This window comes from Pteropus medius, unplaced genomic scaffold (genome assembly GCF_902729225.1).
Source record: "Pteropus medius unplaced genomic scaffold, Ma_sr-lr_union100, whole genome shotgun sequence".
NCBI lineage: Eukaryota > Metazoa > Chordata > Mammalia > Chiroptera > Pteropodidae > Pteropus > Pteropus medius.
In genome coordinates this window covers 1423325-1444808 of record NW_024355990.1, presented here as the reverse complement: position 1 = coordinate 1444808, position 21484 = coordinate 1423325, and the positions used below count along the sequence as shown (strand labels likewise).

The 21484-nt window shown below is 63.3% G+C and overlaps 1 protein-coding gene across 3 annotated transcripts in view; it reads left to right on the top strand.

Annotated features, from left to right (window-relative positions):
* The window catches only part of RPTOR (regulatory associated protein of MTOR complex 1), a 204266-nt gene that overhangs the window by 138875 nt on the left and 43907 nt on the right, over nt 1-21484 (top strand). For 2 of the 3 annotated variants that reach the window (XM_039859511.1, XM_039859510.1), the window contains exons 11-13: nt 3267-3368; nt 8537-8620; nt 10329-10439. In XM_039859511.1, coding sequence (XP_039715445.1) covers nt 3267-3368; nt 8537-8620; nt 10329-10439 — 297 coding nt within the window. The remainder of the gene's footprint in view (nt 1-3266; nt 3369-8536; nt 8621-10328; nt 10440-21484) is intronic. The other variant, XM_039859512.1, reaches the window with a different exon arrangement.

Genomic DNA, 21484 nt, shown 5'->3' with positions numbered 1-21484 from the left:
GCCATGCCTGGGCACGCCAAGGGGCCGTGCTCACCCCAGGGGACGTCTGGCCCCGGCCACAGCTCGCTGGTGGGGCCTGGGTCGTGGATCGTTTTCCCCGTGTCACCTGAGGGACGGACCCAGCACTTCCCGGAGCCCTGCTTGCTGCTGCCCATGCAGCTCCCCACTGTTTGGCTCAGGATGCGTTTCCCAGTGTTTTGTGTGCTGAATGCCAGGTCTGATGCCCGGTCCTGTCCTCGAGCCCCGTGACAGGAGAAAGCACACCTAGGGCACCCTTAGCAGCAGGCAGAGGCTCTCAGGGCAGGGTGGCCAGGCGACCGGCAGGAAGAGGTGGCACTGCGCCCCGCTGACCAGGCAGCTCTCCCCCAGAGGACACGGTGCGGGAACCCACGGGACCCGGCTCCTGGGTGCCCGTCGGGGCTCTGAGCTACCCGTCATGGGAGGTCGGCCGGTCTCTCTGTTAGTGCCCGCCCGCTCCAGTGCCGGGTCCCTGTCACCAAGGTTAGGGTCTGCGAGTGATCGCTGCGCATCGTGGCAGGGAGCGGCTTTTAGTCCCGTCTCCGCGTTTTTAGGAGCGTGACATACTCAACCTCCGTGCGTATGTTGCGGAAAGTTGCACGTGTCACAGTCGTGCAGCTTGGTGAGTTTTACAAGGGAGGGGACGCGAGTGGCCCCCACCCGGGGTGGGCAGCGAGGGGCTGCAGCCCCCTCCCTGCTGCCCTCAGGCCACCACCTTCCCGGGGGCAGCCCCGTCCTGCCGTTCGTACACGCTGGACGCAGCGCCGTGTCCCGTGCGTTGGGACATGCTGACTGTGCTGGTGGTTGTCGCTCCCCTCGTCACAGCTGGGGACCCTAAGGTCCTTTGTTGCACGGCCAGGGGCGTCTTGAGTCTCTAGGCTGCAGCTTCACAGGCCGTGCTGGCCGCGCCAGGCAGGGCATTGGAGCCGAGGCAGGAGAGCTCAGGATTACCGAGCCCCACTTTGTCTAAAATGTTGCTATTTTGTTCATCATGAATTTTTGCCTTTTCATTTTTTTCCATATTGCACCGAAGTGTTTTTTAATCTGGACTCCTGAGTCTTTTGGTGCCTGAGGCAAACGCCTCACCCCCCCTCACCTGGTGTGGCACGTGGAGTGAAGGCTGGTGACAGCACACGTGCATTCCCTTCAGTCCCCACGGCGGGCCCCCCGCCACTCGGCAGACCCCCCCCCTCCATCACCATGAGAGATATTTCCCACCTTTTCCCCTTTGGGCGGTTCTGGTTTAGCACGGAAAGGCATTTCTCTGGGATTGCATCTTGGGTTTCGCTGTCGGCTGACAGGCCCCTTCTGCACGTCGCCTGGTGAGGTCCCGTGGCCGCTGCCCTCCGCTGGCATCTCTTCCTTACTGATGTGTGGCATGAGGCTCGGGGGCGTTCTGAGTGCAGATCTCGTGTCTTTGCAGAGTGGGGTGGCTTCCTCCACTCCACGGCTTCCTCTCCAGGCCTCGTCAGCATGACGGGTCGGTGTTTATGTACAGTAGGAAGTGGTCACCACGACAAGTCAGTTTATCTCTGTCTCCTTAGAGTTATTACAGTATTACCAAGTATTTTTTCCACGTTGTTCGTCGCACCCCTGTGGCTTGTTTGTTTATAACTGGGAGTTCGTCCCCCGTAATCTCCTCCACCTGTGCCACTCACGCCCAACCCCATCCCTCTGGCCGCCACCTGTGTCCTAGTCCGTCAGTGTGGCTGTAAATGGCGTCTTGCTAAATTTCATTTTCATTCCATCTTTCTTTGTTTATATTGTGGTTGCAGGTAGTTTTGTACGATGGCTTCATTAAATTCGCTTCTTTGGCCTCACAATCTTTCTATAAATTACTGGCTTTGCCTTAAAACTGAAGGAAAACTTAATATATGTGTCAGTCTCCCAGAGTGAGCAGTCGGAGGTGACAGCTTTTATTTCACAGTGGGAAGGAGCCTTCGGCGTCGGTGCCGGCCGGTGGAGGGGGCGGGGAGGCAGACTTGCAGCGTTGGGTTCTTCTCATTTGAGACTCAGGGACAGCAGGACTGTGCACTAAGTGAAAACGAGGCTCTAAGATAAGGGGACGCAGCGGTCCCTCTGCTCGGCCTCAGTTCCCAGACTTCCCTCCACAGCCTGGTGCCCCCGCTCCCGGAGCCACCTCTAGTGCGGTTTGCCTGGTCCTTGTCTTTGCCAACAAAGGCGCCCCGTCCACAGTGCCGGCGCAGCCCCTGCCCCCGTCCAGCCTGTCCCTCCGCCACTCCCGGCCCCCGTCCCAGGTCCGGCTCTGTCTTCCCACATGCCCGTTGCTCCCTGTGCCCCGCTCTGCGGCCCGAGCACACCACCTCCGAGTAAATGTGCACCTGTTCCCTCTGAGCCTGTATTGCTTTCTGTTCAGGACTACTGGTATGAGGGGCCTTCGACCAGAATACCCCACCCTCGCTCCCAGCCCAGAGACACAGCATGGACCAGAGCCTACACCGGTTCCCCTACACCTTCGGCTGACCCGCCCCGGCCATCTGCCTCCCGTCTCCCATCCTCGGCCAGCCACCCGCGCCCCAGCAGCACCCACCCGCCCCGGACGTCGCCCCCAGCCTGCCCCTCCACCGGCCTCCGCTCCGCCCCGGGCCCCGCTCTTCAGCTTGCAGATGCTCCGTTCTCCCTCCTTTAGACAAGAGCCTCGGCGCGCGGCCGCACCGCACCCTCCTGCAGCCTCTCCGCGGCCAGACGCCTCAGAGAGCTGTCTGCACTCGGGGCTCCTCTGTCGCCCATCCTGAGCCCCCCGCCATGCCCCGCCCTCTCCAGTGACCCCACGCCACCAGTTGGATGAGTCGGCTCTGGACCCGTGTCTGGGCTGACCCAGCCCCGGGCCGCAGTGTCTGCGTCCAGACCCCTCCCCTCAGCGATGGCCCCCCTGGGGCCACTGCCCGCTCGAGGTCCTCACTCAGGCGCCCAGGAGGCAACTGGAGGTCAGCGCGGCCGGGATTCCCTGCCCACTCCCACAGCACAGGCTTCTCCATACCCTTCCCGGTGCTCCGGTTGGGAGCCCCAAGGTGTCCTTGGCTTGGGGCCTCGTCCCTCCCCACACCCGGTCGCACACGTGTCCTGCCAGCTCCACTGTCTAGCATCCCCAGGTGTGACCATCTCTCGTCACTTCTTCTGACGGTGGTGGCCGTGCAGAGTGGTGACTGAAATGGTGGGTGGGCCTGTGAAGGCCGGTGGGATGCAGGAGGCCGGCCCTGACCAGTGCGCCTCTGCCCGCCCCACAGCACAGCCCGTTCTTCGCCGAGCAGCTGACGGCGTTCCAGGTGTGGCTGACGATGGGCGTGGAGAACAGGAGCCCCCCCGAGCAGCTGCCCATCGTCCTGCAGGTGAGCCCCAGCTTGGCCCCGCCGGCCAGCTGCACCCTGCCCTTCCCAGGATGGTTCATCCAAGGACACATGTGCGGCCGTGGGACTCGGCCCTCTCCACCACCACAGCTGTGCCTGGCCAGGCGCCCTGGGGGAATGAGGCAGAAGTCACGCTGGTTCCCGAAGGGCTTTCCAGGTGCAGCTGGCGCCCCTCCCCCGCCCCCATGAGCCCTCACTGGGGTTGGGCCAGACACCCCGCCTGTTTGCCTCACACTTCGGGGGAACCGATGGAACGCGAGCCCAGCGTGGGCTCTCCCTGTTAGAAGCACACGGGGTGCAAACCACCCAGGAGGAAGGGGAAGGGGGCCTGTGCAAAGGTACCAGGCCAGGAGCCATCGCCGCTGCCCCTGGACATGTCCCCATGTCCCCGCTCCGGCGTGCCGTTACGGGCCGTCATGCAGGGGCCTGTGTCAGCGTCCACACTGCTGCCAGCCCGCTCGCGGGCTGGGGGTCAGATGGCATCTCGCCCAGCAGCGTCTCTGGATGATGACGGTGGGGCAGGGGGCGGGCTGGGAAGAGTAGAAAGGCTCCCATAGCCTCTTTTCCAGTTAGCACGTGTCCCTGCAGAGGCGCGTGCACTGGGCCGTGACACGGGGGAAGCTAATTAACCCCGGGACAGCATCAGATGGGTTTTAAAACCACTGGTCGGTGGAGACTCCAGGGTTTGACAACTCACTCTAGACCCTGGAAAAGGTTTTCTGCAGGTAGGGAGGGCGGCTGAGCTTGGGGAGAAGCGGTGACAGCTGTGGGGGCCCCAGCAGCAGCGGGGCGAGTGTCTCCATCAGCATCGGTTACAAAGTGGACGGGGGTGCCCGGCCCTGGGCTTGGGGGTCTTCGATTCCGAGAGTTGCCGCTGGCATCATCGCCTGCCCCGGAGGCTGCTGGGGTCGCTGGCTGCGTGAAGGAGCTCGAGTCTCCTGGTCACCTGTCCAAGGACATGGCCTCGCTTCCTTCCAAGAAGCGCTCAGACTCTCTCCGTCAGGCCGCTGACCACGTTGTGACAGAAGCACCCCGGCCTCGCTCGACCCAGTGCTCGCTCGGGGTGGCTCTGCCTCCCAGGATCATTTGAAAACTAGGTGAACAGCTTCCCTTCATCCCCCACACTCGGTCCGGGTATGGGTCCCCTCTGCCCCCGTCAGCCGGACACGGACTCAGAAGGTCGCTTGCAGCGGAGGTTTCACCTGGCTAAGGACCGTGTGGGGCCAGAATCTCAGCAAAAAAACGGGTCAAGAGAAGTGGGCACGAAGTCCAAGTGCAGCCTGCGGCGTCGGCCACCGTGCGGGCGGCAGAGCAGCGTTCTGCGCTGTGTCTCCGGAGTCGGCTCGGGCCTCCGTGACGCTGCTCCCTGACCGACCCTGTGGCAGCAGCCAGCGCTTTCTTCTCTCACGAGTGCAGCAAGGTGGCGGGAGTGACAAAGCCAGACGGGCAGGAGCGGGGACGGCAGAGGCACGGGCCGGTCGCAGCAGAACGTTTATGGCGCAGCCCGTAGCGCCCCCACCCCGACCCCAATCTCCTGTGCTTCCCGCAGCGGGGTGCAGCGAAGCCAGGGTGCAGCAAAACCGTGCTCCCCGGGGCAGAGCAGAGGCGGAGGCAAGCGTGCGAAGTCCCCTCTCTCGGGTCTGGTGAACGTCCTGTTGTAAACGGTCTTCCATTAACGATCCACACTCCCCGGGGCACAGAGAAGGCCTAACAGCCGCCCTTCTGGTGCTGAAGTAGGGGGAGTGACCCCGTGACAGACTAGGAGGGGCGTCTGCGTGGCCTTCGCACAGACATGGCAGAGGCTCTGTGGTTCTGGCAGGCCAGTCCCAGGGGTGGTGCCCAGTGGGATCAATACGAACCTTTCCCGAGAACACGAGACCGAGTGCCAGCGAGCGCGTGCTTCCCCGCGGTGGCCGCCGTGCGGCTTCTCCCCTGTTAGCTCGCTCTGCTCCGCCGCACTATCTCCAGGAGCTGCACCTCTGCCGGAGCCTGGACCCAGCGGGGCCCATGAGCAGCCCCCGGACCTCGGGAGTGAGAGCATGTGCCTTAGAGAAAACGAAGTTGAACGCAGAGACCCTGGAGCCTTCCCATCCCTGCCGCCTTTGCTACGAGCCGGGGAGAATTTCCTGCACCCAGAAACTCGGAGGCCGCAGTGCCGACCGTCGAGGCCAGACGCCGTGTCCCCCGGGCCGGTGGGTCCCAGCTCCTTGTGCAGATGTACGTGTGAACACGTGCTTCACCGACCAGCCCGGCAGCTTTTCACGCCTTTTAAAAGTAGAGGTCCGCAGCAGGATGGGACGGAGGCTTGTGGAAGCCACAGCACTGTGGGCCAGGCACACATGTCCCCTGGGCTTGGGCGGCTCGGTCTGCGCTGGCTGTCACCGTTTGCACCCCGCGTGGTGGGAGGGAGCGGCTCCACGCTGCGGAAGGAGGCGGAAGGGGCTCTGCAGGGCGCGGCGTGCCCGCCCGCCCCAGGCCTCGCGACTCAGAGCGGGCCTTTCACCGGCGGAGCCAGCGGCTTCCCCTCCGCCGTCTCGTGTACGTGTGGACGCTTGGGTCTGAAAGAGCGGGGCGATGGTTACGGCCAGGACGACCGCTGGGCCGCGATCATCGCACACGTTGCGGCCATCAGGGTTTCAGGACCGTGCTCCTCGCCTCCCGGGCGCCGGGCTGGACCGCGACCGTCCGTGTTCCGAGCGGCAGTGCGCCGGGCTCTCCGTGCACGAGGCGCGCGGGGTCCCTGCGGCAGGGCTCTGCCTTGCCCGGGGCCGCGTCCGTGTTGGCCCTCAGCCAGGGCCGGTCCCGGCGGCCCCGTCAGTCCCCAGCATTTGTCTCTAGTTTCCACAGATCCGGGCCAGTCTGAGGCAGGAATTTTTTTTAAAAAGGATAAACGCAAACAAACAAGCTCGTTATTTTTGTAAAAGTAACTTTATTGCTGGGTTTCACTTTTTTAAAAACATAAATCAACGGAAGGAATCGGAAAGAAGGTGTCGTTTTTAAAAAGAACAGTGCTTGACGTCCCCAGGACTCTGCTGACGACATTCACTCTCTAAGGAAGCGGTCGTGGTCACGCACGAAACCCTGCGCTGCCCGAGGCCCCCGCGCCGGACTGACACGGGCGGCCGTCGCCACCTTCGGGGCGCTTCACAGCACGCACGGCGCAGCAGGCCTGGCGACCCCGTTCCCCTTGCACTTCGCATTCGTAAATGAGACCTTCGTTTCCTGGTTGGCGCCACGTGAAGCAGGCGACGGAGCTGGCCCGGTCAGGTTTCCTGCCCCGTGCTGCGTTTCCCCTTTGCGCTCTGCCGCTTCCCTTAACGAACAGAGCCTTGGTCCTGTCTGCACTGCCTGCCGTGGCAAAGGGAATCCAGACGCAGATCTCTACAGGCTTTAGGGGCATCCGACATCCGACTTGCGACAGCCGCAGCCTCTCTCACAAACCCGGTAAACGGGAGGCTCAGCTCACCCCGGATGGGCTGGAAACTTGGACCTCAAGCCGGTTCGCTTTCTTTCAAAACAAACGCAGTCGCTCAGGACAGTTCTGAAAGGGAGACGTCCTGACTCTGCGCGGAAGCCACGATGGGCCTCACACTGGACCTTGGAGAATCGGCCCCAGTCAGATGTTTTCTGCACTTCTGCTGAGGGAGCTGTCAGGGCGAGAGTCAGGCCAGCTTCGCGCCAGAGACCACTCTCTGTCCACCGGCCGCTTTGCCCCTGCACCCCTAACTTTCAGGAGGCAGTGGGACGTCATAACCCACAAGTCAAATATGGGGTGGCAGGCCCTGATCCAGCTGTGTCCCTGGAGTCCCCCTTCATGACCCCTCCGCTTCCAATGAGAGCGTCTCCACCTCCCAACACAAAACCACTGTTCAGACACCCATCACGGAGCGGTCACGTGGGCGTGGGGACCAGACGCCCGCCACGGAGCGGTCACGTGGGCGTGGGGACCAGACTGGAGGGAGATGAGCCAGACGACCCCAGGTCCTCTGTCCGCCTCGCGATCCTCCCTGCACCCCCCACCTGCTGCGTTCAGCCCTCCGCGGGGCAGCTGCTCTGGCCGCCCCATGCCCTCTCCCCTACTCCCCTACTCCCACCCTGCTGTGCCGTGCCACCCGTCCCCACACCAGTGTGTCCCTACGAGCCCTGCTGCTCAGCTCCCGGAGCCAGTGGCATGGTGGAAACGCCCCGGCCTTCAGAGTCACCCCCTCTCCTCCACTCCTGCCACCCGCCTTGGCACACCTCGCCCCGACCCTGCTGGCCTGTCCCCATTCCAGACTTCTTCCCAGCCTCCTTGCTGTGACTCGCCTCCTTACCCTGTGTGTCACCCTCCCCATCGGTCACATACGTTATGTTTTCCCATCGTGTTGATAAGTGACCGTGTAACACGGGCTAGTATTGTCCTGGGAGCTCTCATATGTTACTTAACGATAAAACCCTTGTTTTATGAATTGAGAAATGAAGGTTCAGAGAAGTTAGGTACTTTGCCCAAAGTCACGTCACCGGTGAGCACCGTGAGGTCAGTGTCCCACGGCACCATCATCAGAGAAGGCAGGAGGGGACCGCGTGTGCATGCTTCTCACTGGCCTTGCAGGCCGCCCGCCCGGAGGGCGACACGGCGATGCCAGGCCGTCACTGACCTCCTGGATTTGTCCTGGGGAAGGAGCCACGGAGGTGTGTGCGTGTCTCAGCGCCGTGGTGCCGGCAGGAGCGTGAGGACGGTCACGCCTCCCGCAGTGCGGACTGCGTAAGGGTTTACGCGCCTTTACGTAAGTGAAGCGTGGTACTGCCGTCGGGGACGGCCGGCGTCCGTGTCCGTGGGGCATGAGATGGACAGTGTGCTTAGAGGAGACGGGGGACAGTGTCCGCAGAGAGCAGCGTGTGGCGGTGCACGCCCCAGAACGTCATCAGCGAAACGTCCGTACACGCAGCCGAAAGGGTCCCAGAGCTGCCTGCGGCACACACCTCGCCTGCCAACGGAGACGCAGGGCGTTTGCTTAGCCCGTCCGCGCATGGACGTGGGGGGCCTGCCTCGGGGCGTGGGTGCATCCGAGCCTGCCCACCAGACCCCCAGAGTGACGGCTCCGGCAGCAGCTTGTCCAGGGCTTCGCGTCACAGGCCCTTTCGGTGACGCCATGTCCTTCTCTCCTCAGGTGTTGCTGAGCCAGGTGCATCGGCTGAGAGCCCTGGACCTTCTCGGGAGGTTCCTGGACCTGGGCCCCTGGGCGGTGAGCCTGGTGCGTGCTTCTGCGCGGGGCCGGGTGGAGCGGGCCAGTGAGGGCGGCCGTGGGGACGCCCGGCAGCCGCAGCGTCGGGGTCGGCTTGTGCTTCGCCCCCCTGACCCGTTTGCTGTTCTCAGGCGTCACTTCTGCGGGACAAAGTGCCACCAGCCTGCTGCTCTTCAGGGAGTGGCTCCGCCCTGCCACAGCCCTGTCCCCGGCCACACGTGGCCTGTCTCCTCCCGGAAGCCCCTGCAGACCCTCATTCGCCGTCTTGGCTCCCTGACTCCGGGCACGATCCCGAAGCACTTTTCCGGCCACTCGCTCTATAGCAGAGCAGGAATGGCCACATGAAACAGGAGGGGCTGACGGGAGGAGACGGCACGACTCACGGGGTCTGCCGGTTAGAGCAGGTCCGAGACGCCTGTCCATCAGTTGCAGTACGGGGACCTTATTTGGTTCTGTTTGCAAGTAAACATTTGAAAGTTCAAGTTGGAAAAGTTAATGCTCAAGAAACAATTAGGAGTTTAGCTGGATGTTTTCTTATTAAAGAATAATGGTTTATTTTCTTAGATGTGGTAATGGTCTGTGGTCATGTTTTGATAAGAAACTTCGTTTTTAGAAGTAAATAGTGTTTACAAATGAAGTCATGTGATAGGACAGGGTCCCCCGAGGCTCAGGCAGCTAGCCCGTGGGCATTCAGATGCCATTTCATCTCCACTTAGGACTACTTAAGTCTTTCCACAATATAATGTCACAAAGAGAGATAATTGTCCCCAGAAGGAAGAGCGAGCCCGAGGCTAGGAAGAGGGGTCAGTGCTGGCCACTGGCACTGACCCTCCCCGGCGCCTACAGCCGTAGATCCTGCGGCGAGGTGAGGGCCGTGTGTGGTCCTGTGGGACGGCGTCACCCAGACGTCCTGGAGGAGGCTGGGGGGACAGGAAACGTACAGTCGCGCCCTAGAGCCGCTTCCGTTCACATCGTTAAAACCTGAGTCAGCACCCAGGGAGGCTGCCGAGGTCTGGTCTGGGGCTGGGTAACGATGGCGGCAGGTGCCGCTCTGGCCCTTGGTGATGGCCCCAGTGCCTGAACCGGAGGAACGAATGTTTGTCCCTCGTTAAGTGTGGCCTGTGACATGAAAGGGACCCGGGACCTGCCATCAGCCAGGTCACCCCCTGGCACCTGTCCTGGGTGGGGGCGCCCTGGGAGAGCTTTGGGATTGCGACAAGTCTGAGACGAGGACAGAGCAGACTGGGAACCTGGTGCAGTTGTCCCGGCGGCCTGCACGCTGGGCGCCATCCTGTCTCGTGTCCCTGCAGAGCAGCCCTGGAGACGAGTGGCCGGCAGAGCGTGGGCACGGGGAAGCCGAGGCGGGTCCCTTGTAGCCGCCACAAGCCGACCCCCGGGTGCTGCCTCCAGAGCACCCATGCGCATTGGGGTCGGCTGGGTGGGTGAGGTGGCCCCACGAGAGTCTCAGAGTGGGCCTGCATTGTCGCTGAGAGCAAGCCTGGCCACCAGGCGAGGGCAGTGGGGTCTCAGGCACGAGGGCGTGGCGCTGGACCCATCCAGGTCTAGAGCAGAGCAGCCCAAGGCGCCCTGCGGTCAGTGGGATTGGGGAGAAGACCCACAGGAGGCGAGGCCATCGGCTCCCGCGCATTCCCCATGTGGCTGAGGCCAGCGCCACACCGCGTCCCACACTGCCCGCTGACGCCACCCTCTCCCGCAGGCCCTGTCCGTGGGCATCTTCCCCTACGTGCTGAAGCTGCTGCAGAGCTCGGCCCGGGAGCTGCGGCCCCTGCTCGTCTTCATATGGGCCAAGATCCTCGCCGTGGACAGCGTGAGTAGTCCCTGTCCCCCTGGGGCCCAAGGCCACCTGGTGGTGGTGGGTGCTGAGAGCAGGCAGCATCCCCAGGGTGCAGTGCCAGGGGCCAGCTCCTCCCTCCCACGCTGGCCCCGAACTTCCCGTCCACCCGCCTCCCTGCACCAAGGGCTGCCGGCCCTTCCTCTCGGCCGGAAGGGGCCAGCACTCCCCTGTCGCCCTGCGGTCAGCTCGCCCAGCCACGCACTCTCCACTGCTGTCCCTCGCCCCGCACACCGCTTCCTCCCCAGCTGCGCCAGGCCCGCAGGGCTCCTCCGTCCCCGCCCTGGCCGTGGGAGCAGACACGTGGAGGCCCAGGCTGCCCCTGTGAGGCTCGGCCCTGCCGCACTGGCGGTCACTTCTCAGCCGTGACTGCCCAGCCCGCGTCTCCCTACCAACCCTTGCTCGTGCCTGCCCGGCCCGCAGTCACCTGTCTCTGCAGAGATCTGGAGCTGCGCTGAAGGCTGTAGGTGGCACAGAGGTCAGCCTTCTCTGCCCTCGACAGGGTCACAGCCCAATGGGGACAAAACTCTGTGCTGGGAGGCCAGATGTGACACATCCCACAGGTGGCGTGGGCCATGTCTGCGCTGGATGTGAACGTGGGAGGCTGCTGAGTGTCAGGCGTGGGAGGCAGGAGCCTGGGACGGGGGCCCAGCACAGAGGACATTCAGGGTGGCAGCCGGCGTCGGCGTGGAGGGCCCTTCAGGGCACAGGCGCTTCCTTCTGGGTTTGGGCCTCCGAGCTTCGCTTAGCAAGAGTGAGAAGCTGCTAGAGACTTTGGACAGAGATGGTGGGAACCAAGTTGTGGTTTTTAAAGTGCCTGGACTTGGTGTGAAGACTATGAGGTTGACCACGGGGGCGGGGGCCACTGGGGACATGGGGGCCGGTGGGCAGGGGGGCCAGGCGGACGTGGGGGCAACGTTCCCGAGTTTGAGCCTGGGTGGTGGTGACAGAGGCCAACAGGCGAGGCAGACATGGTCGGGGAGCGTTCAGAAGACCGTGGTGCCGAGGCAGAGGTGGACACTGGGGACCCGTCCAGCCAGTGACGATGGCAGGCGGCCTCGGATGGGCCAGGGGCAGAGCCGAGGGAGCTGCTCTGGGGAGTGAAGGGGAGTCATGGGAGCGTTCTCCAGGGCCCTGACAACACGCAGGAGGGCGCCCGGGTGCGGTGGGTCGGGTAGCGGCTGTGGGGACAAACAGGCAGGGCTCTAGGCAGGAGGACTGCATGGTGGCTGCACGTCTGGGAGTTGGTGGGTGAGGACCAGCATTGGAGCAAGCTGGGGGCTCGAGCGGACAGTGACCTGGGCGGTCTCTGTCCAGGAGGAAGGAGCCAGTGGCGGCAGGGTCCGCGACTGTGCGTACGTGTGAGCATCACAGCATGGCAGGGCTCGTGCGTGGCGCGGCCTCCATTCTCCTGCACACGGTGCGGGACGTGTGTGTGCAGTTCCTTACGGACAGGACCGTGCTGGAAGGTGAGCTGCCGGGACCACGGCCTGGCCGGAGCTCAGAGCCTCGGGCCACGTGGGGTCCTTGCAGCTCAGCGGAGTGGCAGAAAAGCTTGCAGGGCAAGGGCGTCCACTCACGTCCCCGTGGGCAGAGGCAGGAGAGGAACTGACCTCAGTGGGCCTCTGTCCTGCCGGCTCCCCCTCGGCCACAGCTGGTGTCATCAGGGCCTGTGTGCCCATGAGCTAGCCCAGCAGTCCGCGTGACTTGGGGCTCTGGTCAGCAGGATCCCCTCGCACGCTCTCTTCTGCACTGGCCGGCCCAGAAATGACAAAGCAGGTCGAATCCAATCCTGGCACTGCCCGCCCCTCTGCTCACAGCGAGCCCACCAGGAAGCCCCAGGCAACTTAGGGCAGCCCGCCCACCATCCGGCCTTGCTCCCCAAGCCCCGGGCCCCCTCACCCTGCAGTGGCCAGAGCTTTGCTGTGAGGGGCCAAAAACAGGGTCAAGGCTTCATGAGCGTCACGGGGTGTCCCCACGTGTGTGTGACAGCACGTTTGCTTCTGCGTGAAGGCGTCCTGATCTTTGGCTGCTGTTCACACGCTGGACTCTCGCTGTTCCCTTGGCCATCCTGCAGCCACGGTGCTGAAGCCAGAGAGCCAGAAGTGGCCCTCAGGCCCCCCGCTGGTTCCCCCGCAGCCCGGCCCTCAGGGTTGTCACTGTCCCGCCTGGCCATGTGGACCGGGACACTCTGGTGCTGGCTGGTGGCGGTGATCGGCGCACCCTTGGGCGTGCCTGATTTTCATGCCCTCGGTGCTGGGAACAGCCTCCTTCCTCCTCAGGGCGTCCAGGCTGGCCTTGACCTCGGTTCGACCTTGACCCGTCTTGGGCCCAGTGCCCGCCATGTCCAGTGAGTGTTCCCTTGCTTGTCTGTTCCAGAATGAAGACTAGGTACTATGAGGTATCATATTTGTCAACAGAAGATCTAACTTTCCTTTTCTTCAAACCCTCCTCAAACGATGATTTCTTTAAAAGATCGTCCAGAACATTGGATTTGAAAGTTTAAAAAAGAAAGCTAAATTTGAGTCCTGCTGCCCCCGTGTACTTCCACAGGCCATTCCGCCCGCCGTCCCCTGCCCCTGGACCCCTGGAGAGCTGTGGCAAAGGCGCCTCCGGGCCTGGGCACAAAGCTCGGGGCCATGTGCGGGAGCGCTCGTGGATTCAGTGAGGGGATACAGGTGTGAACGCAGACTCTGAGCCGCTCCCGCAGGTTTAAAGCCTGGGCTTGTGGGTCAGGCAGCCGTACCTTTCGACTGTTTCTATTTTGCCTTTTTTCAGACGTCCTTGAAGAGTCACGTTATGTTATGGGGCTCTTTTCCCGGGGAGACTTGAAACCGTTTCTCTTCTCCAGTGCTCTCTCGTCCGAGTCACAGTGTATCAGCTCTGTCCTTGGTACCTGGCCATCAAGGACCCGCGTAGGGCTCCTGGATGCACAAACCGTGATGCAGAGCCAGGGCAGGAGGCGGCAGGACAGGTGGCACTCGGCACCCAAGTCCCCCGGCCGGCGCGCGTCGCCCCTGGGGACAGGCTGTCTGGTTTTCGGAGCAGCGCGTCTGCTTAGACTTCTCCTTGCGTGGAAAGGGACGCCCTTGCAGAACACCTTTCACTGTTCCGTTCTCGAGAGTCGCAGCACTGGGGTTCCCATTTCAGGGCGAGGAATCCCGTTCACCGCCGAGCCTTGCTCCCATTTGTCCCCAGTGCCTGACGCAGGAGGCTCCATGCCAAGTGCCCCCCAGCCCACCTGGCGTCGACCACCTGCACGACGCTGGAGCCGTCACGCTCGACAGCCCGCGGGCAGCGTTCCAGCAGATGCCACGGGCGCCGGGCCCCCGCGCATTCATTCCCAGCCAACGTGTCGCTCCTGCTTGCTTAAAGGCAGCCGTCCCACCGAGAGACGTTTTGAAGTGTTTCAGTGGGGACCGAGCCGGGGCTCCCCATCCTTCCTCCTCATGGCCATGCGGCCGCAGGTCCCCAGGGACCGGACTCCGTGAGTTTAGGGACCTCCCCGACCCCTGTCTGGCGGAAGTCATGCTGCCCTGCTGGCCTCCCCACAGCCGGCCTGCGCTCACACGTGAGGGCCTTTTGCAGCACCCGGAGTCCCGGCGAGGGTCAGGGCTCCCGCTGCCCACACACAGTGACGCCCAGGTCGGGATGAGAGAAGCCGCTACGGTCAGACCGAGGCTCGCCCAGCCCCGCGCTCGGCTGCCCCAGGCAGGGCCTCCACTCAGGCTGCACCCTGGCTGGTGGGGAATCCGGGCCCCTTCACCCCACAAGCGTACGCTGAGCACACACCACGTGCTGGCACGCAGGGCTCGTGAGTGGCTTGGATGGGGGTAGGAAGCACCTCGGCCGCAAGACAGGAGGGTCCATCTGGCAGGAGGACGGAGAGCGGTTCTAGGAAGAGGAACAGGCTCAAGACCCGTCTGACTGAGGAGCAGGGGACACTGTGGGGACACTGATGTGGCCAAGAAGGCATGACTCGGGGCAGGAGACCCAACAACAGCACGTCAGGAAGGCCCTTTTGTCTCATTTCCGACTCTAAGAAGTCTGCCCCTGGGGGTCTTGTCAGGGTCACCCAGTCCCCACGGTATCTGCACTCAGCGCCACCTAGCCAGAAGTACTAGGACGTGAGGAAACAGGCCAGCGTGACCCACACCGAGGAGGGGAAAGCAGCCTGTTCAGAACTCTCACAGACGGTGGAATCCGCAGACGAGGACGGGAAACAGTTCTGTTGACATTTGGGAGATGTTAAAAGGACTCACCTCGGAGAAGGACAGTGCTCTCTGCCTGCCCCACAGCGGCCGGGCGCCTGGCCCCACTTCTGTCCCCAGGCGGGTCCTGCACAGCCCCCAGGGTCCCGTGATGCATCCCTCCACCCTGCCCGGTGGCCGAAAGCCGACCTCCAGCTCCGGCTCTGTGGCCTGGCTCTCCCAGAGCAGCCACATGGGGCGGTCGCCCACTCCCAGGCCCACGGACGTCTCCTGGGGGGCCTTTCTGCCCCGGCCGGGGTGTCCAGCAGTGGGGAGCCCCCTCAGACTGCAAACATGGGGGAGCTGGAGTCCCCAGGGGTGCCTGCACCAGGGACGCCCACAACTGGCTTAAGCGAGGGGGCCCATAGCCCCCGCCTCCATGAGCGCACGGCCTTCACGGCGGAGCAGCTCAGCACCCTAGAGAGCTCCTTCCAGCGCCGCTGCTACCTGGGCCCCCCGGAGTGCCGGGTGCTGGTCCAGAAGATGCGGCTGTCCCAGGTGCAGATAAAGCCTGGTTTCAGAATCGGCGTGTGAAGCACAGACAGCAGCCGCAGCCCTCGCGGCCCCACCCGCCCCTCCCTGGAGCTCTCGTGCGCCCTGGGTTCCGTGCCCCACCCGCTGCCCTGCACAGCGGCCTGCCTGGGCACTGGCACGCCCCCTGGCTCCTTCTGGGACCCCTGCCAAGCAGAACAGTTCCCCCAGCCTTGGTGCGGGACTCGAGCAGCAGACCCTGGGAGCCAGGCGCACACGCTGGGCCCCGCCTGTCCAGGGGGCCCTGGGGCCCATGTGCCCTGCCAGAGACCGGGAACGCCTTTTGCGGAAGTACGGCAGCCCAGAAGCCCGCAGCTGGGGTGTCACATGCCCAGTCGCCCCACACACGCTGGGTGTGTGCAGAGCTGAGCCTGGCATCCAGACGTCCCACTGGTTCCCTGGGGTGGGCCTTGTGCCCATCCACAGGTGGGACCTGGGACCCTGGCCCACCTTAGGATTCTGGAAGGTTCCGAGTTAAAGATGATTTGAAGCAGTTTCTTCACTGATAGCCGTTGCTGAGGGAACAGAGTCGAAAGCCAGAAGTGGACTCGTTCTGTGTTGGGCTTTTAGCATGCGGTAAAGGAGAATCCATTCAGTATGTGCTAGAGAAACTGGCTTCCAGTTGGGAAAAATAATGGTGGACCCTCTCTCTCCCAGAGGTAAAAAAAAGACTCAACCCAAACTTCCCAAGACGAAAGCTCCATGTGGCGGCGGGTAAACAACCCAGTGAACGCTGCAGGCGAAGGACCAGTGAGCTTACGGACAGCAGCAGAACTGGTCCAGACAGCGCTGTGGGAAGGGAACGTTCAAACCATGAGTCGGGACGGTGGCAAGCGGCCTGCTGTACGAGGACCTGGAGCCCCTACAGGGGGCTGGCGGAAAAGGGTATTTGAAGAAACGATGGCTGGAACATTTCCACATTTGATGGAAACCGTAGACCCCCAGACCGAGGACACCCACAAACGCCAGGCACGAGCCGCACGAAGCAAACCGCCCAGCACACATTGGGACCCAGTCACGTAACAAACAATAACAAATTCTAAAACTCGAAAGCAGCCAGTGAAAAACAGAATGGAGAAGCAAAACGCGGGTGACAGGGCTGCTTGCTGGACGGGAGCTGCGTCCTTCGCGCTCGGGGAGAGCCGCCCGCTGGCCCGCCCTCGGCCTCGGCGTTTGTCCTGCCTCCCTGCAGCGGCCTCACCACTCACCCGCCCCGGCAGTGCTGGCCTGTCCTCTCCGGGTCTCGCTGTCCCCACTTCCTCCCGCACACACAAGCGAGCGGGGTGGCCTCCACCCTCCAGCCACGACCCATCACCAAGACCTGAGTGTGGTCAGGTGGGCCGAGAATTTGCAGCCCCGCAGAACAGCGAGAGGATAACACACCGTGGCCGGGTGGGGGTTCTCCCCGGGGCGCGAGGCCCGTTCACTGTGAGGAGAGCTATTGAGATGATGTGTTAATGAGGAGAAGACGGCTAACATTGATCTTCTCTTAGAGAAAGAAAAACACTCAATAAAACAGGCATCAGTAGTTACTTCTCAAACGTTTGAAATATCTTCCTGTCCGCCCAAAAGCCAGGATGTCACCACCAATGAGACCAGAGAAGGAAATGAAGAGCGTGAACACTGGGTTAGAAGTGAAACCGTACGTCTGCTCAGGGCAGGAGGCAGCCCGCGGGGGCCGTCACCCAGGAGTCAGACCAAGACAAGCCGGCGAGGGGATGATGCTCCGTCCGCGAGGGAGGCCTGGGTCGAGCAGACGCGGCCTGGCACACGAGGGGAGTGTGGGGCGACTTGGAGGCGCTCCTGGGGAACTCGGACGACAGGCCCTGTCCGGCGATGGGAACGGGAGCGACGGGCACAAACATGTCGGCGTTCTCCACGGCCGTTTAAACCACAGGGCAGGCCCAGTAAGATGCCGCGAGCTTTCTGTTCATGAACCCCGAAACTCGACAAGCATGTTCTAAACTTCCCAGGAAAAATAAAGAGCATCCAGGGGAAATCCTGGAGAGGGAGGGCGGGGGGCGTCATCCTGCCAGCCGTTAAAATGAACCGTGACGCCGCCAGGAAAGGCCTCGTGGCCCGGGCTGCCGACAGGCCCCCCGCGGCTCACGGGGCTTCGTGTGCGGTTTGGTCCGTGGGCCCCTGAGTTTTCGGCGCTAAGATAGGGTGTCTCCCTGCACGCCCCCAACCTTCAGAGAGAGGTTGTTACACAGGACGAAGCCACAAAAACGCTAGGAGGGGACCAGGCCCACTCTGCTTCAGCCTCAGTGACGGAAGCCTCTGCAGCTCTGGCTCCAGATCCAGGCGTCCGGAAAATTAGTAAGCTTGATTGTGTGAAAATGCAAAATTCAGCGTTCTAAATTTTATAAGTACCATGAGCAGAGTTTTAGAAGGAGGATCTGGCGGGGGTGGGATTTAAACTCCTGCCGCGGGGGGAAGGCCGGCCTCCCTGACACGCAGCTCCTGGAGAAGGACAGCTCCAGCCGTCCAGCAGAGCAATGGCCACAGGACGCAACCGGCGACTCAGAGATGCGAACGAAATGCTCCGTCTCTTCACAAGTGCACAGTAAGAGACACCGAGATGCCACTTTTCGCTTCTCAGACTGGCAGAAATCCTCACACTGAACAACACGCTGTGCGGCGAAGGTACAGTGCGGTGACGTCTAGCAAAACCACAGACGCGTTTATTCCCCATCCAGCAGTGCTGCGGCTGGGGACTCGCAGCTGGACCTGCTCACACGTGCAGCAGCATCTTACTTCTGGCCGCGTCGTTCATAGTCACAGAAGCTCGTTTGCACGGGACAGTGCAGTGGTCCCAGGCTGGCCCCATGAAGCCCTCCCCAGGCCGATGGGCAGCGTACCCCGAGGTGTAGAAAAGTGGGTACTGCACGTTCGTCGAAGGACAGGGTGCCTCGGTCTGTATGGTCACAGTCTCTGTTCACACAAAGCGTCGGAAGGAGCAGTGGGACGCTGACGAGGCGGTGCGTGGTGGGGGAGGGGCCGGGGCCGAAGAAAACCCTGCCGTGTGCGGAGAGGTAGAGCGAAGGGGTGGGAGCTCAGGGACGCAGCGATTTTCCCGTCGGGAACGAGCGTCTGACCTGAGGCCGTGTAAAGTGATAAACCGTGCGTGGGAAATGAGCATTTACGTTTTGGCAACTGGGAAGGCGGCCGTGCTGAGGGCTCCAGCCCATGGGGGCAGAGCGTCTTCAGCTGCTGGTGACGCGGAGCGGGGTCCTCCGGCACGGCCCCGTTCCTGGGCGCGCACACCCGCACAGCCCACGCCGCCCCGGTGGCTCCCATAGTGTGTGTGTGCCGGCGATGGTCCCGAGGCTGGTGCTGTCACCGCTGATTGTCCCCCCACACCCAGCACCACCACGTCCTTCTCACAGTGAACTCTGACCGCGGGGACAGGAGACCAGCCCTCCGCCACGGGGCTTTCAGAACGTGCGCCACGCGTCCCCAGGGGCCCCGCTCAGGACCGGCCCCCAGCTCACCCTCGTTTGATCCGTCACGCTCAGCGGCTGTTGGCCTCTGTTCAGCTGGCATCTTCCCCACCGCCCGCCCCCCAGAACAGACTTTGTAACCTGTGCTAAGAAGGACCGAGGGGGGCTTGTGCCAGAACACTGCAGGACAAGCCCTCACCTCATCCAGTCACCCCACGGGACCCAGGGTCTGGCGGCACCTCCTGGTCTTCCTCCATCCTCGTCACTATGCAGAGCGCTCGTGCAGCACCGCCTTGCTCCCCGCCTCGCTGTTCGCTTCCCCTCCCGTCCCACCCGCCCTGTCCCAGCGTCTGGTCCCCTGAGGTCCTGGGCAGAGGACTCCGCGTCGGGAGCCCCGGGGGAGTCAGAGCCGGTTTCCGTGGACGGGCACCGCATCGTCAGGCTCTCCCTCTGCTCCACCCTCCTGTGCCTGTGGCCCGAACGTGTCACACCGGTGGCTTGACCGGGGGGAGGAAGGGGGCCCTGGAGCGGCTGGGAGCCCGCTGCCTCTGCGGGCTCTGCCACGCAGCCCGCCTGCCCGCTCTGTGCCGCCTTCGCACTCAGCCTTCTTGCCGTTCCATGGAACGAGGCGGTCTCCCGAGCCGGGGCGCAGGCGCGTGCGGGCGTGGACGGGGGCGGGTTGCAGTCTGAGCAGTGCTCACCCTATGGTCAAGTGCCGCGGGCTCAGGATTGCAAGTGAACTAGACACGTGAAAAGACACGTGGTCAGTGGTCACCTGCGCCTGACACGCTCGTCAAAGCAGCTTTGATGAGTGGGCAGCATGTAGACGACTGGGTTTCGGGGGCCCTGGCGCCCACGCCCCATCAGGCTCGGTCACAGGCTGTGAGCGCTCCCCTGCAAGCGTGCGGGGAGCTCCCCGGGGCCTGCAGGCCTTGGTCTGACCTGTCGCACTTCGGGCTTGAAGACAGACGGGGCCTTGGTGCTGAGTCGGGGCCGGCTGTCGTCCCAGCCTGGGCTGTGCTGTGGGTACCACGCTGGCCCCTTCTGGTTCTTAGGGCACAGCCCTCACTCGAAGCCAGAACCCAGGGGCACCAGCAGCACCTGCACACAGGCCGGGCTTCCTCACTGACCCAGCCCCTAGAGCCCACAGTTCCCGACATCCGCCCTCCGCCCTCCATCCTGCTGATTCCCACCCGAGAGCTGAGCTCTTGTCGGCTTATTGACGTGAGGAGGATAGCTCAGCATCGAGCCCCTCAGACACGGGCCAGGCGGGAGGGGCGCGGGGCTCCGGGCCACAGGGACCTCGTCCCGTGAGACGGCTTCGCGGTAGAGGTGGCCCACGCCAGCGGGGCCTCTGGGAGCCTGTCACAGCGCGTCCCCTTTCCCCTTGGATTCTCTGAAATTCGGCTCTGAGGGTGCTGAGCCTCGCCGCTGCTCTGATGGCCCCGTCCTCGGGCGTGGAGCGTGCCGGCCACTACTGGACTCGACATCCACCTGTGGCCTCGTTCCCCCGAGTGTTGCTAATCCGTTTGCTGGCTGTGGCCCTACAGAGCCCAGTGAGCTCCTGCCCACACCTGTGGGCCAAGGAATAAGGGTGTCTGTGATTTGTGTCATGCCCTAATTTGCAAGTCGCTCTGACATGGATCTGGCCTTTGAATCCACTTGTCGAGCACAGATTCCTTAAAGTCTCCTGGGGTCCCCGCTGGCCGGAGGGAGCCTAGGCGTGCGGCCTAGTCAATGCTGGTGCTCCATGTCCTCTCCGGCCAGACAGAGACCTGTCCCTCGGCACATGTGCCTGAAACCTCCCCGGCCATGACTGCCCAGGCAGAATCGCTCACGTCCCTGGAAGAACCAGCGACTGCAGAAATCCCCAGCCGGCCAGCCGTGTCAGATCAGGGCTCCGTGGTCCCCGCCCCCAACAGGCCCTTCCCCCAAGCCTCCCGACTCCACTGCTTCGGGTGCCTGTCAGCCTCCTTCCCGGGCGCCTGCCTCTGTCCCCAGGGTCTGCCCCCCGAGCTCTAGAGCACCCTGTGGCCTTGGGTTCCCACACGTTTGCGTGTGACTTCCAGGCTAGAGGCAGGCCTGCCTCATTCCCTGCATGTCACACCGTGCCCCCACCTCCCTCCTGCGAGCTAACATAGTGCACCCTGAATTAAACCCCTCACCCTCTGTGGCCCTGGAGAAACGGTGAACCAGCACCCTGCCTCCTCTGCCCGGCCCTCCCGCTCACGCCCCCCGTACCCCACCCTCCTGGTTCCGGTGTGGTCCATGCAGCCCTTCAGGGCCTCCATGCTGGACATCAGAGCCCAGCCCCCTGCCTGCGCTGGCCCTCGCCTCCCACCCGTCCCCAGCCGCCCGGCCGTCCCCCGTGGTGATCCCAGCCGCTCCCCTCCTTGGGCGTCTCCAGAAGCACGTGCCCCCTTCTCTCCAAGCCCCCCAGCCCCGGTGCCTGTTCGCCATGTGCTGTGACGCTGAGTTGTGCCCTCCTGGGCCCGAGCAGGCCACAGCTTATGTCGCTGTCCCCGGGCCCGAGTCAGGCCTGGCACCTGGCGGGTCCTCGAAACGTGCTGAGCGATGAACACACCACCGGTGCTCACAGGTGCCGGGGCCGAGCAGCCAAAGGAAGCACGCCCCTCAGCTCCACACCGCTGAAGCTCAAGTCCCCGCCTCAGAGCTAGCTCTCCTCTGGGGCAGGGACTTGGGCCTCTGGGAAGTGGCTGGTAGAACGAGCTGTGTGACGTGCATCGTCTGTGAGTCACACAGGCTGTGGTGTTTTGGTTTTTTGGAAGTCCAGCCC